This window comes from Hesperophylax consimilis, chromosome 20 (assembly GCF_061612785.1).
Source record: "Hesperophylax consimilis isolate HC1 chromosome 20, BYU_Hcon_1.0, whole genome shotgun sequence".
Taxonomy (NCBI): domain Eukaryota; kingdom Metazoa; phylum Arthropoda; class Insecta; order Trichoptera; family Limnephilidae; genus Hesperophylax; species Hesperophylax consimilis.
This window is the reverse complement of record NC_142855.1, coordinates 9,402,837-9,417,432: the sequence shown is the minus strand read 5'-3', so window position 1 is coordinate 9,417,432 and position 14,596 is coordinate 9,402,837. Positions and strand designations below refer to the sequence as shown.

The window sequence follows — 14,596 nt, the reverse complement described above, 5'->3', positions numbered from 1 at the left end:
TTCGTAGAACTCCATTTAATTTTTTTATAAATTTAATTTAGATTAAATTTGATAATATTATTATTAAGTTCTGCAAGTGTTTTAGTTTTTTATTATTGTGACAGCTGTTTCGGCTTACAAGGCCATTTTCAAACTGTGGTTAGTCCACATTGAGACGACGTTTTTATACTATTTCAAATGTAAATTTTGAAGGTGCATACATTGATTTATTACTGGTTACGCCGATGACATGATCTATTGTTGGTTAAACCAATCTGTCCGAAGACGTTGTCGAAACGTCCATCATCAGGGAAAATGTATTAATTGATCATATAATCGACACCGTAAGGCTGTCTGAAACGATGTTCGAAGATATTGATCAACAATTCATCAGGACAGATGCATTGAAAAACTGTGCGAAACGTTGGCAAAAAGCGGAGGAAGAGCATCACGGCAAAATACCTCTAAAATCAATCACTTTAATGCATTTGGTGGTAAATTGATCAGTTATTCTTCTTTTCATTTAGTGTGGATTTATCTTGGGTTTTCTTCGCTTTGCAGCAGCGCCTCTTCTTGCAGTAGCAGTATATGGATAAAAGCACCAGCAGCGGGGACAGAAGGACTAATGCTGCAACGTCCAGCAGTAACAGGGAATACAGACTGATTCTTGGTGGAGCCAGATGAGGGGCTCCGCCAGTACGGATCACGTGCTCCGCGTAGAAGGACACCAGCTCGCGGGGGCCCACCGGCCTGTCGTGGAAGAGGCGATAGATCTCTTGCGCCTTCTTGGTGTACCTGAAATTGTTAAATACAAAAATTAATTCCCGTCCGCTCACAAGACATTCATTTATAGCGGTCAAAAAGCTAAAACGGTAAAAAATAAAATAGGAAAGGTCCAAAGCTGGAATCTTGTGGGACTCCAAAATAAAATTTACGTTGGAAGCTGACCACTGATCAACCTGTACCTTTTGAATTTAGCTTATGGCGTCATTCATCGTACAAATTATTCTCTTCACCTCTATTTTGCAGCCTAGACGAGCAAAGTTTTTAAAAACATTTCACTCTTAGAAACCATGTTCATACTGACGTCTTTCTATTGATCACCGTGTTTTGTTTCTAGTTTGTTAAACAGCAGGACTGGATTAACCGCTTTTACTAGATAATGGTAAGAAATAAGTTCACTCACTTGTCATTTGACAGCATCTCGTCGAGTGTGGCGGTCAGGGTATCCTCAGTGAGGTTACTGTACTGCAGCGCGAGGCCATGGCCTCTCTGCTGTGTGGCCTTGGCGTTATAGTGCTGATCCCCGAAGATGGGTATGGCCAACAGTGGTACTCCAGCACCAGCAGCTTCAATGCAGCTCAGCAGACCTCCGTGAGAGATGAAGAGGCGGACGTTTTTGTGCGCTGGAATTCAGATAGTAAGGAACTTTTATGACTGTGTCGGTGCCCAGTGGAAGCGACCAAGATGAGGATTAACTACGTGGAAGGGGATTGAAAAATCACTGAGGTTTGGAGATGGCGAGAAACCGTCGTCCAGCATTTGTGGAAGATGTCAAAGACCCTGACTCACCTAGTATGGCCGTCTGAGGCAGCCAGTCCCTGATGATGACGTTGTCAGGCTTGCTGGGCAGATCAGTCTCGAACTTCCAGAGTACGGTCTGCTTCACCTTGGACAATGATCTGATGATTGCATCCCTGGTCTTCATGGGAAGATTTTTGCTCTTGAGGTTACTTCCCATGCTGAAGAAGATGACTCCATGCTTAGCATCATCGAGGATCTCTTGCAGGTCCTTATGGATTTAAAGAAGATATTTTAATTCACAAACATTTTGTATTCGCAGATGATATGGCATTGATCATATCACATAAAGATCTAATAATTGCAATTGAACTCATGCAAATTGACTTTAATCAACTTTGTAAATGGTCACATGATGCAGGACTATTAATAAATGCAAAAAAAAAACAAATTTATGCATATAAGATCACCTAATGCGAAATTTCAATTTAATCCTTATATTATTTCTCATAATTTTAATTGCATCCATAAAAACATCCCGACTAATTGTAAATGTGAAAGCTTAGAATTAGTTACGGAATATGTTTATCTTGGTGTTACAGTAGATTGCTTTTTCAAATGGGACAAACATATTTAAAAAAAACCTCTAAAAGACTCGGATCAATTGCTGGCAGAATGTACACATTACATTTTTTCCTATCAATTGAAACACTTAAAATAATTTATATATCAATGGCAGAATCTATTATAAGATTTGGATTAACCATATGGGGAAATACTACTATAACCAATCTGAAACAAGTCCAAGTTGTACAAAACGCAATTGTAAAATTACTAGTCGTCCCTAATATTTTTAAGCAGAGACATAATATACCGTTGCTGTTTCAGAGTGCCAAAATTTTACCTGTTAAAGCAATTCTATGGCAAAAAATCATAATTCAGTATGTATTTAACCCGCAGCATAAAGAAAAATTAGAACATAAATACAGTACTAGATTCACGCGCAATGACGGGTTAATAGTTCCGAAATTTAATAATAAATACGGACAGAGAAAGTTTGAATACAACAAACCGAAAATATTTAATTTATTACCTGACACTATAAAGCAATGTAAATCTATGAATAAGGTGTATAAAAATAGGTGTAGAAAAATTGGCTATCGGAATTTTTTTTTTTACTTTAATATATATAAAAAAATTGTATTAAAAAATGTTGATTCTGTAGATATAAGATGTAAATTATAACTTATAAAAATGTATATGTAAATAAACTTTAAGCACCTGTTGACAAGCCAATTCAATTGGCTTAGCAGAACTTGTTTTTTTTTATTTTATTTTTTTTTTATATTTACTCCACACAGGAGGCCCTGAAGAAAATAATTTCCCTCAGGGCCTATGTCATCTTTGGGGATGCTGTGTGGAGGGTCTTTTTGTGGAGAGGAAGGAGTGAACATGGGTCTTGAAGAGTCCCATGTTGTAGGAGGGAGGAAACACAGAGGCCGGCAGTTCGTTCCACAGCCGAGCTGTTGAACTTAAGAACGAATCATAGAAGCGACCCGTTCTCATGTGACAAGTGTCAACTGTGTACAAATGTTGGGCGCGCGTTTGGCGTGTATCCCGACTACGCACCGGTGCCGAAGGGATCAATGACGCTAGTTCCTCAGAGCATCTTCCATTGTAATACCGATAGAACAAGGACAGCATACCTACCTGACGCCTGTGCTCTAAAGATTGCAGTCCGTTTGTTAAGATTGGGGAATCTATCAAACGGACCGCCCGTTTCTGCACAGAGTCAAGGGTTTTTTTCAGGTATTTTGGGGCTCCAGACCAGAGATGGCTGCCAAATTCGACAGTAGGGCGCACTTGCGATTTGTTCAGGGTGAGCAGTTGTGTACTATTAAAGTATCTGCGGGCCCTGTACAGTACGCCCAGCTTTTGAGAGGCCAACTTTACTCTAGCTTCGATGGAGCCCCCGTACCTGAGCTGGTCACTTATAGTTACACCAAGCATATCAATGGAAGGCCTGTTCGGAAGATTGCTTCCGTTGAAGGAGACTAGATTATCATTTGGATCCCTTTTAGACGTAATCAGACAGGATTGGGCCTTTGAAACATTAAATTCGACGAGATTATTTTTACCCCAGGAGGAAATACTCTCGAGATAACCGTCCATTCTCTGCTTCAAAGCCCTCCGAGCCGTTGGAGTTTGTGTGCCCTTTGGGGGCTTGTCAAACAAAAAGCTATCATGAACTGTACTGTCATCCGCGTAACAATGAATCGGTGCACATGTCAAAAGGTCATTGATGTGCAACAAAAACAAAGTCGGAGACAGAACCGATCCCTGTGGGACGCCAGCATTTATGGAGTGCGAGGAAGAGGTGAAACCGTCAGCAACCGCCTGAATCGACCTATCCCTTAAAAAGTCAGCAATCCACGTACACAGGGATGCGGGAAGTCCGTAAGAATGCAATTTGTTGACAAGTCCTCGGTGCCAGACCCGGTCAAAGGCCTTGGATATGTCTAGTGCGACCGTTTGGGTCTCACCGTGACGTTCCAGGCACCGCCCCCAAACATGCGTCACATACGCGAGAAGATCACCGCACGAGCGGTTCCGCCGGAATCCGTATTGACGGTCGTTGATAATTTTGTTCTTCTCGAGGTATGTGAGCAGTTTGTCGTTGATCACACGTTCCATCACTTTGGACAGAACTGATGTGATCGCTATGGGGCGGTAGTTGGCCGGGTTGGAGCGGTCACCTTTCTTGAGAATAGGGTGAATTACCGCTTTTTTCCAACCAGAGGGCACAGTGCCACACTACAGGGACATTTTGAAGAGCTTTGTCAAAACTGGAACTATTTCCGCAGCACACCTCTGCAATACCAGGGCAGGTATTCCATCAGGTCCACTAGCTTTGTTAACATCGAGCCCCCGTATGACGTGGAGTACATCCCGATGCCGGATCCTCATCTTTTTCATATAGAAGCCGCAGTGAGGAACCGACGGCGGAACAGCACCCCCGTCGTCGAGGGTCGAGTTTTCCGCAAACATTTTCCCTAAAAGGTTTGCCTTTTCGGTGGCGGTGTTTGCTAGTGAGCCGTCAGGTCTGGTAAGAGGTGGCAAACTGGGTTTGCAAAAATTTCGACCTATTGAGCCCGCAAGCGACCAGAATGCTCTGCTGCCATGCGGGCAGGCAGCCAGCTTTTTGCTGATCTGCAGGTCGTGTTCGAATTTTGACCTATTGATGATTCTCTTGCATTCCTTTGCCGATTTGTTGTATGCTGATCTGCTTTCGGGCGTTCGAGATGTGTTGTAGGCTCGGTAAGCCGCGTTTTTTCGTCGAACTGCTTCGGAGCATTGTCGACTGAACCACGGCTTTGAGCCCACACCAGTTTCTTTAGTAGTCGATTGTATGAAGCCATCCATCGCCGAATTGATGACTTCACCAATTTTCTGGGCACATCTTGAAGGGTCCGAAGTCCGAAAACAAACAGCTGACCACGGAAAAGCATTGAAATGGGCCCGCATACCGAACCAATCTGCTGACCTATAGTGCCACACTTTTCTTCTCAGCCTCTCATTGGTTGGTCTGAGGCTAACGGGGATTGATGTCGTCACTAGGCAGTGGTCAGATGATCCCAGAGGCGCTGTGACGTCAATCTTATAACCGTGTGGCACAGTAGTTAAGAATAGGTCTAACAGATTGGAGCGGTGAGTCTGGACATCAGGAACCCTTGTAGGCTCCTGAACCTTACAGCTTACAGCATGCTAGGATTTGTCATCAGAAACAGCCGTGAATTTCGAAAACCTGAAACATATCTTCTTCTTTACCACACTCTGGTCCGTTCTCAACTTGAATACTGCACCTCCATATGGAATCCACTTTACGATATCTATAAAGAAAATATTGAAAGTATTCAAAAGAAATTTCTGCGTTGCCTCAATTACAGAATGAGCGCACCCAAACGCGGGTACATAAATATGCTCTCGAGTTATAAAGTCTCCACTCTATCTAACCGGCGAACATACCTTGATCTCATGACTCTGTATAAAATCTGTAACAACGTTATTGACTGTCCCGACTTACTGAAATTAATAAACTTCAAAGTACCACCCAGAGTAACAAGGCTTAACGACTTATTCCACATTAGCAGGACGCGTACAAATGCTGGTGTCAGGGATCCAATCAGAAGAATGTGCGAATCACTTAATCAGAACCAAAACCTCAAGGACTCTGACTTATTCTTTGATACACGCACTACTTTTAGTAGAAAAATGAAGACTGTTTTCCTACAAAGTTCACAGTAAAAAACTTAGACATACTTGTTTAAATATGTATATATTTTTTAATTTCTGTTTAACATTGTTTATCTATTTATATATATATATATATATTTTTTTTTTTTTGTTTTACTCTCTAAATTTTTTCAAAAATAATTTGTAAATTCTTATAAGGATATTGCGCATTTCTTTCATATCTCTATTTGTAAAATAATATTCTTATGTATATATTTTTCCCCTATTTATAAGTCAAAATATTTGTAAATGTTTTTAACTGCTGTTTAAGTTAATTCGTGAGAAATAGTTTGGATGCAGGTAAATTCTCTAGTTGATGTTTTGTATATTCTTGTCAATTGATATCTGTATCTGTTTTTTCTCCTAAATAAAAAAAAAAAAAATAAAAAACCAATTGCTCTAATCCGTAGCAAATGGCAAAGGATTCCGCCTGTCGGCCAGCCGAGTCCGTTGGGCCTGAGAACTTCAACCATGGTTCGTTATGAACGTTTGAAGTCCCCCAGAACAACAAACTCGGCCGAAGGGTAGCGGGGCAAGAGATCATCAATAGTATCGCTCAAATGTTTGAAGAGCTCGGAAGTGTCTGATTCGCTATGGTTCGGTGAGCGGTATAGACATGCGTAGAATCTTGCCGTACTGGCAAGATTGACGCGCACCCACATTACGTCGAATCTGGAGTTTTCCAGACTCAATAGTCGCACACAGTTGACGTCAGCTCGACTATAGAGGCAGACTCCTCCTTTCAGTCGGAATTTGCTTGCGAGGGTAAAGCCCGGGCAGTCCAGATAGGAGGAGTCTGGCGGCTCGGCTATCTGAGTTTCGGATAGGAAAAGAAGGTTGGGACGTTGGGACAAAAGATGGTGATGATATGTATTAACTATTTATTCAATAAATAAAAATAAGAAAATGGTGACTTTAGCCAAAAATACTCTTGAACTTTTTTTAAGGTAGCTTTTAAGAATTATCTATTTTGAACAACTTTTAAAGTTTTCAGACCAAAATCAGATCACCGTTTGTGCCTGGGGTAACGCCAACTTATTCGACCAGAGTGTTTCTAAAATTCAACGGTGCTTGATCTCAGCAAAAGGGTACAACATTGAGCCGCCCCTACATAAAATAATGAAAGAATATATGTATTGAATCTTTTTTTCACAATTGTTAAGTACTGCACGTTAGTAAAATTGCAAAAACGGACTGCGCCTTGCGAGGATAAAATAGTTTTAGCTATGCTTATGTGGTGACGGTATTTATGGTAACACAACTCACTTTAGGCAGTGGCTTGATTGCACCGATGTGGTAGCCCCCTATCTCGATGGCATTGGGTTGCAGAGGGCGAACGGCCCCGATGGAGGGATGCGTGTTGATCAGGATGGCCCCAACCTTATTCCGTAACTCCGGGAAGGGCACTTTGGCCGCCTCGGCAGGGAAATACTTTTTATATAGGGCTTCTTGTGAGGCATCAAACGAAAATCTACTAAATAAGAACATGGCTTATATAATTTATAGATTGACACAATAATAGGTGTAGTCTTCTTGCAATTACTACAACTGCATTATTATTTCACATGTAATTACTGTAATCATTTAGCAAAAATGTTACTTAATTTTTATTTATTTATCAATTTACGAACTGGCTGGCTTATGGAGCCCGCTAGTTCGTGAATAGATAATTGTATGAATTAATAAATATATACACTAGCTTTTATGTGTCGCATAGATATTATATTAATACAAATACTACCTAGTATGTACATATATATAAACTTAAGGCGATGCACTACGTCGTTTAATATTTTAAATTGAGCCGCTATCAATAACAACCCTTAAGTAGATGGCGATAAGGTTTAAATTCCCGCTTAACACCATCCGCCTGTTTTGATTTATGCAGGAAAAAAACATGGCCAAAAAGTACCTTTTATTTTATTTTCTGGATGTTCAAGCACAAATATTTAAATTTTTTTCGATCATTTTATAAATAACTTAATTTGCCACATTATACAATAAAACCATAACCGAAAATTATTTTTTTCTGGGCTTATAAAAAGACTTATCTAAAAAATACTCGATTATTTCAAAGGCCAGGATGTATTCTACTCGCAGTATTTAATTAAAGCATCTGAAACATTTCTAGGCGACCAAATTTTCAAACCAAAAACACATGATTTTAAATTACTACGTTTTGCATCGCCTTAACATTTTTATAAACAATTTTTGTCTTTATACCTTAGAAATAGGCATATTCTCATTTTCTTACAACAGGCTTATACCTACAAACTATCATGTTTACATTTGCTTTTTGCTTGGTTTTAAATGTCAAATTGTGAAGGTTTATATTATTGCTTTAAATATTTATAATCTTCACAATATTTTTATATAAACTATGTAAAGTATGTATGTAAAATGGCAGACCAAACGCCCTCGATTTAATAGGCCACGACAACCTGTCAAACGCTCTATATTTCTTAACAATACTGCCAATAATTATTTCGTTAACTTTCTAATTCAAAGGCCTCATACACTGTGTGTCGTATGGTATCATGTTACTGCTTCCAGCTCATGTTATTGCTGGGAGGGATAAATTCATATGTCCTTCACTCCTAAACAGAGATGTGCTTTATTTCAAATAAATCCATTTCAAATGGAAATGCAAAATGCAAAATGGGTATTTTCCATTTTGCATTTTAAATGCTTTTCGCAATGCATTTTCCATTTTAAATGCTTTTCGCAACATTCTTCCTACTATCTCCACTCATCTTTTTTTCATATTCGGTCAAATAGTCGGTCCTCAACCTCGCTATGAGAGATAATTTACATTTGTCAAATTGCAAAAAATTACAAAATTACAAAAAAAACTTTTTTTAAATAAAATAAACACTTTTTTTTTAACCACGAATATTTTTTATTTTACACATCGACCGGTTTCGCTTTAAGCAAGCTTCAACAGGATATAATAATAACTTATGATGAAGCTTGGTTAAAGCGAAACCGGTCGGTGTGTAAAATAATAAATATTTGTGGTTAAATACAAAGTGTTTATTTTATTTAAAAAAATATAATGTCAAACCACAAAGTAATTGCTTCTTATGAAAAAACAAAAAATAATGATTCAAATACTGAACATGGGGCCATGCCGCTGTAATATGAAATGTTAGATAGAAGTTTCTATGTTTTTACGTTGGCAACATTATTCCCGCGCAAATTTTTTGTGGTTTCATAATCTGTAGACGTGGTGCTTTTAGATTTACCATCAAGTAATATGTTTGTTCTACATTGATGATTATTAAATGAAAAAATTCTATAATTATTTTAAATGTTTGACCTGAGAAACCATTTTGCATTTTCAATGCATTTTGAAAATAGGTATTTTGCATTTTGCATTTGAAATGCTTTTCTAAAAACCATTTTGCAATTTGCATTTTCAAATGGAAAAGTTTTGACCCATTTCCATTTGCATTTCAAATGGTTTTGGGTACCCATTTTGCACATCTCTGCTCCTAAACAAACTGACCCCCAGATAAAACTCACCCATAATACATTTCATTCCTAGAACTTCCACTATTTTCTCTTATTTAAAAAGTCCTCTACACAAAATCCAATAAGCTACTGACTTAAGTACTAATAAGTCAATTAATTGGGTCATGACAATGCTATTCGAAAGGATTTTCATCTGACCTGTCCAAAAGTTCCGTGACCACCGCCACGGCTGTATTGGCCGCTCGCTGTAGCAACGTCATGTCGTCGCTGAAGCTCAGCAAGAGGTTAGGGATGTTGGCTGGCGAAACCGGGTTGCCCGTGTAGCGCGCCAGCGAGTGTGTCAGGGTCATGGGCGACAGCAGCACCACGGGACAGTTGTACTTCACACCGAGACTGCAAAGAATACAACAGATATAAACTTAGAGTATCACAAGGGACAGCTTTGGGTCCATTCTTGTTTTATTTATTAATCTATTTACAGTAATTTTAACATTAGGGAAGAAAAATAATATTTTAAACCGTTATTGAAATAGTAATTAATGGTAACGTATTAATTTATTACAGTTTTGAAGATAAATATAAAATAATGAAATAAAAATATAAAAGAGATGTATAATATTTTCTTAGTTTTCTTCACTAAGATATTCTGTGCTGATAGGAACTTGGTTTAGGATAGAGACTTTTCACAGACTTATGGTACAGCTTCATGGTTCATTCATTTCTCATATATTTATGGTAATATTTTGATGAAGCTAAATTGACACATTAACAGTATTTTGTCGGATGAAAGAACAAAATTATTTCGGATCTTTTATATCTTGTACCTACATACTTTGTGGATCAAATTCAATAATATTTTTCTTTATATTTATTTTGGTGCTTTAAACAGTCATTTCCTCCACTATTTACTAGTATAATTTTGTAAATATTGTTATATATATGTAAAAGCCTCAATAGGCGTAGAATAAATAAATAAATAAAATATTTCAATCGTTTGTGTGGGGTATTTTCCAGCAGCTTCCTTATGTGTTATGTTTTAATTTATTTAAAATACTAGTAAGTTCTTGTTTCTCGCAATTTCTCAAGCCATGATTTGATGTATTTATTTATTTTTTTAATTTGTTTAATATTGGACGGGAGTAGGATTTCATCTGCCATGTGTTAAAACTACGGTGATTGATAATTTAACCAATGAATTTATTCATTATTACTGAGACCTAATTTTGATCTGGAATGACTGAGAATGAAATTTTCTATCTAACATTACAAAATAATAACACGAATACAGTAAAATGAAAAATACAGGAGTAGACAAAGGTACATGAAAGCAAAGACATAAGGTAGATATAATATAAGAAAATAAAGTGAAAAGTCGAATCAAGTCAAGACTACGCCGTGGGTCAGGACCACAGGACACTTATAATATTCCGTCACTTGTTTAGCGACTGGCAAAAATCATTCAGACTTATCCCAAAAAAGTTAAGGTTTTGACTTGAGTTGACCAGTCTACACATTCTGGACAATGGTGAATAATATCCATAATTTGTCGAATGATGGTTGAGGAAGAGCAGTTCATTATTTTTGAGTCTGTGCGAGGGGATATTAAAGGGAATGAGTTGCAATAGAGAAGGTCGAATCAATAATACCATTCATAATTTTGAAGAAGTAAATGAGGTCATTTCTTTCCTGACGGACTTTCAAGGGAGAGAGGTTTAGAGTTAGTTCAATTTCATCATATGAGTATTTTCCTTTTTCTAATCCTAGCCTCCTAGAAATCCCTCTTAAGAACCGATGTTGAACAGATTCAATGCGTCAAATGAAGGAAATATTAATTACCCATCTTCATAAACAAGGGAGATGGGTCATTAATCATTATAATTATTGCACCGCGCAAACCGCTAGTATCACTGCTTGATTCTGCTTTTCTGTCACAACACCAAAAAATCTACAATACTATTCAATTATGAAATAGACCATATACAACTTGGGATATTAACTTAAGTAGACCCCGGTGAGTTATATTTCATAAAACACTAGAATTTGTGCACCACAAACAATTAAAATAACACAGGTTTGGTGGTCTGCACCGCCTCATATTCACACATCACTGACTCTTTAAAGCCCCACCCTTATCCTTGAGACATGTGGCTATAGTTCGTGTTCTTAAATATTAATAAACTACGACTCAATTTGGTTGGAGCGGTTTATTATAATGTATGCATCCAAAAATAAACGTAGAAACACAAGCAGAACATTTTACAAGGGAAATTTAGAGATAAAATTTCACGCGCGTAACGTAGGCAATCAACTCGGTATCGGTGTCAAGGTTGCTGGTACTGTACTAGTCGTTTTAAATAACTCGTCTGACGACGGTGGAAGGTTCGCGAGACTACCGGTAAATTGACGAACCCCCGCGTAATCCAGATTGTTCGGCGGCGTTGTAATAAAGCCTAAGCGATAGACTAGATCATTCTGGTGAACGCCGCCGAATCCAAACACACGCAAAGTACTAGCGTAGGTACTTCAAGTAGGTAAGCAGGTAGGTATTTTACGACACATTGTTATACATTGGGCAAAACACATATACGTGCCTATAGATATGGTATTAGCGGCCACCACAGACCTTATCCTATTGGTGGCGGACTAGAGTTTACGAGGCAGTGAGAATCCAGACTGTCTCTCAGTGGGGTCGTGCACGAGATGGGCAATTCTCACATCGGCCGATTGCCACTCAAGTTTCCACCCATCTTCTGGAGTGAGCGGTAATCGGAGGGGCCTCTGTCCTTCCATTCAGAAGGTTTTTCAGAACTTCTAGCTATTTTTTTTTTATATTACAGACTGTGTGTCCATTTACAATACACATGAAAGATTAACTACATATGGATGATACGAAACAAATAAAGAAAAAAGAATAGAGATAATAAGTTATAAATAGTGATTTTTGGCATTTACATGCCTCTTGAATTCTTCAAGGCTTTTTAAAAATATCGATAGTCTTGGAGGCGTTGTTTAACAGCGCCATACCTCGTGTCATACTATGCCGAGCCAGCATGTCCGTTCTGCCACGTGGGATACATAGCAGATCATGGTACCGTCCCTGGCTGTAGTTGTTCGGTACGAACAACTTATAGCATTCCAGAAGGTAGGGGCTATCTATTAAATTAGGACAAATGGCATACCACAAATCATGAACCTAAAAGACGAGTCAGGCACCGGTGCTCATCAAGTGTGCCAACTGTTCTGTAAACACTTCCAATCTACTTACGTAAGCGATGAGGGCACGGATGATCCCAGTAATATAGATAATTCCACCTGCGTTAATAATGTTAACCCGATCGGGGACGTACAAATAAACAACTCATTGGTCAATAAATACTTGAATGAATTGGATGTTACAAAGGGTGCGGGCAGTGATGGTATCTCGCCATATTTTATCTCAAAATGTGCCAAAAATCTTGCATTTCCTTTAACTAACTTATTTAACATGTCTTTAAAAAAAGGAATATTTCCTACAAAATTCAAAGAAGCCATTATAATCCCCATCCATAAAACTGGCTCAAAAAGTAACATTGCAAACTATCGCCCAATCTCAATACTCACAGTATTTAGTAAACTCTTTGAGCGCATTGTGTACGATCAAATTTATATATCTATTGTCCGCAGCATACAAAATCAACAACATGGCTTTTTACAAAAAAGGTCAGTAATAACAAACTTAGTCAACTTTACTGAATACTTAACAAGCAATATGGATAATGGACACCAAGTAGATGTTATCTACACAGATTACTCGAAAGCTTTCGATAAAGTTAACCACTCTATCCTCATTAAAAAATTACACCAATTAGGAATCCATGGCGACTTACTTCGGTGGCTAACTTCATATCTGCAGAAAAGACTACAGTGCGTATCAGTTGAGGGAACTAAGTCTAGTTTCTTAACTGTGCCCTCTGGCGTACCGCAGGGTTCCCATCTGGGACCATTACTGTTTAATGTATATATATTTGATATTTATAAATGTTTTTTACATGCTAACTACCTTGCATATGCAGATGACAAAAAAATATACTTAGTAATCAAATCTATCAATGACTGCATAAAACTTCAAGAAGACCTAAATCGTCTTTTTGCATACTGTAAATTAAACAAATTAATCATAAACATTTCTAAGTGCAACAAATTATCTTTTACGCGCAACAAAAATAAAATTTATTTTAATTATAACTTTCATGATACACATATCAATGAAATAGAATCAATCCGTGACCTTGGGGTAGTACTGGATGTAAAACTAAATTTTATCAAACACATTAACGAAGTAATCAACAAAGCCAATAAAATGTTGGGATTTATAATTCGCATATCTAAACCTTTTCGCAACATTAAAACCATGTATTCCCTTTACACCACGTATATCCGCCCCCACTTAGAATACGGCACACTAATTTGGGCACCGTTCTACCAATGCCATATTGACAGAATCGAAAGTGTGCAAAACAAATTTTTTAAACACATAAATTATAAATTTAAATTACTCTTTGCAAATAACACCGAATCCTTAAAATTTCACAACTTTACTCCACTTCAAACACGTAGATTAATATCTGATCAAATATTTTTATACAAAATTCTGAATAACGGCCTGGACTCTCCAGAACTCGTAAATTATTTAAGAATTCGCATACCAACAAGGCCAACCAGACAAAACCATTTTTTTCATTTGCCCGCGTGCAGAACCAACCTTAGAAAAAATTCTCCAATCCCCCGTATATGCGCGCAATATAACACGCAATTTAACAATATCGATATTCTTAATAATACTCTTGTGAAATACCGAAACGAAGTCAAGCGCACGACCACAAATATTAATTAAATTAATGTACAGTAATAGAAAAGGTACAACATGAGCGTCTCCTGTCCCCATCCCATCTTCCTCTGCCTCTTGCCCTTTCCTATTCCTTCTTCCTTCTAATATATTTATATGATTTTTTTGTTAATTTCATTTTCAGTTAATGGTTATAACCAATTACAATTTTGTATTATATCACATTAACCAACATTAGCATAAGAAACTATTTTGGCTTACCTCATATTTAACCTCTTGTATAAATTATCCTGTATAAAATTGCTGTTTGTTTCTTACAATAAATAAATAAATAAATAAATAAATAAATAAATTATTAAGAATTTTGTACGCCGTTACTGCAAGGGCCTCACTCCTCCTCGAGTGGAGACTTTGGTAGCGCGTTTCGGCAAGCAAATCTTCGTGATGCATGAATCGGGGGTACTCTCCGTGCATTCTCAAATACATGTATCTCAAAAACTTTTT

The 14,596-nt window shown here is 37.7% G+C and overlaps 1 protein-coding gene across 2 annotated transcripts in view; it reads right to left on the bottom strand.

The window, feature by feature from the left end:
- LOC149414030 (UDP-glycosyltransferase UGT5-like) overlaps positions 1-14,596 on the bottom strand; it is a 30,613-nt gene continuing 16,017 nt past the window's right edge. Inside the window, exons 5-9 of one of the 2 annotated variants that reach the window (XM_089643661.1) lie at positions 9,466-9,660; positions 7,060-7,267; positions 1,552-1,771; positions 1,166-1,385; positions 1-774 (exon numbers count right to left, since the gene is read on the bottom strand). In XM_089643661.1, coding sequence (XP_089499787.1) covers positions 483-774; positions 1,166-1,385; positions 1,552-1,771; positions 7,060-7,267; positions 9,466-9,660 — 1,135 coding nt within the window. In that variant the 3' untranslated portion in view covers positions 1-482. The remainder of the gene's footprint in view (positions 775-1,165; positions 1,386-1,551; positions 1,772-7,059; positions 7,268-9,465; positions 9,661-14,596) is intronic. The other variant, XM_089643663.1, reaches the window with a different exon arrangement.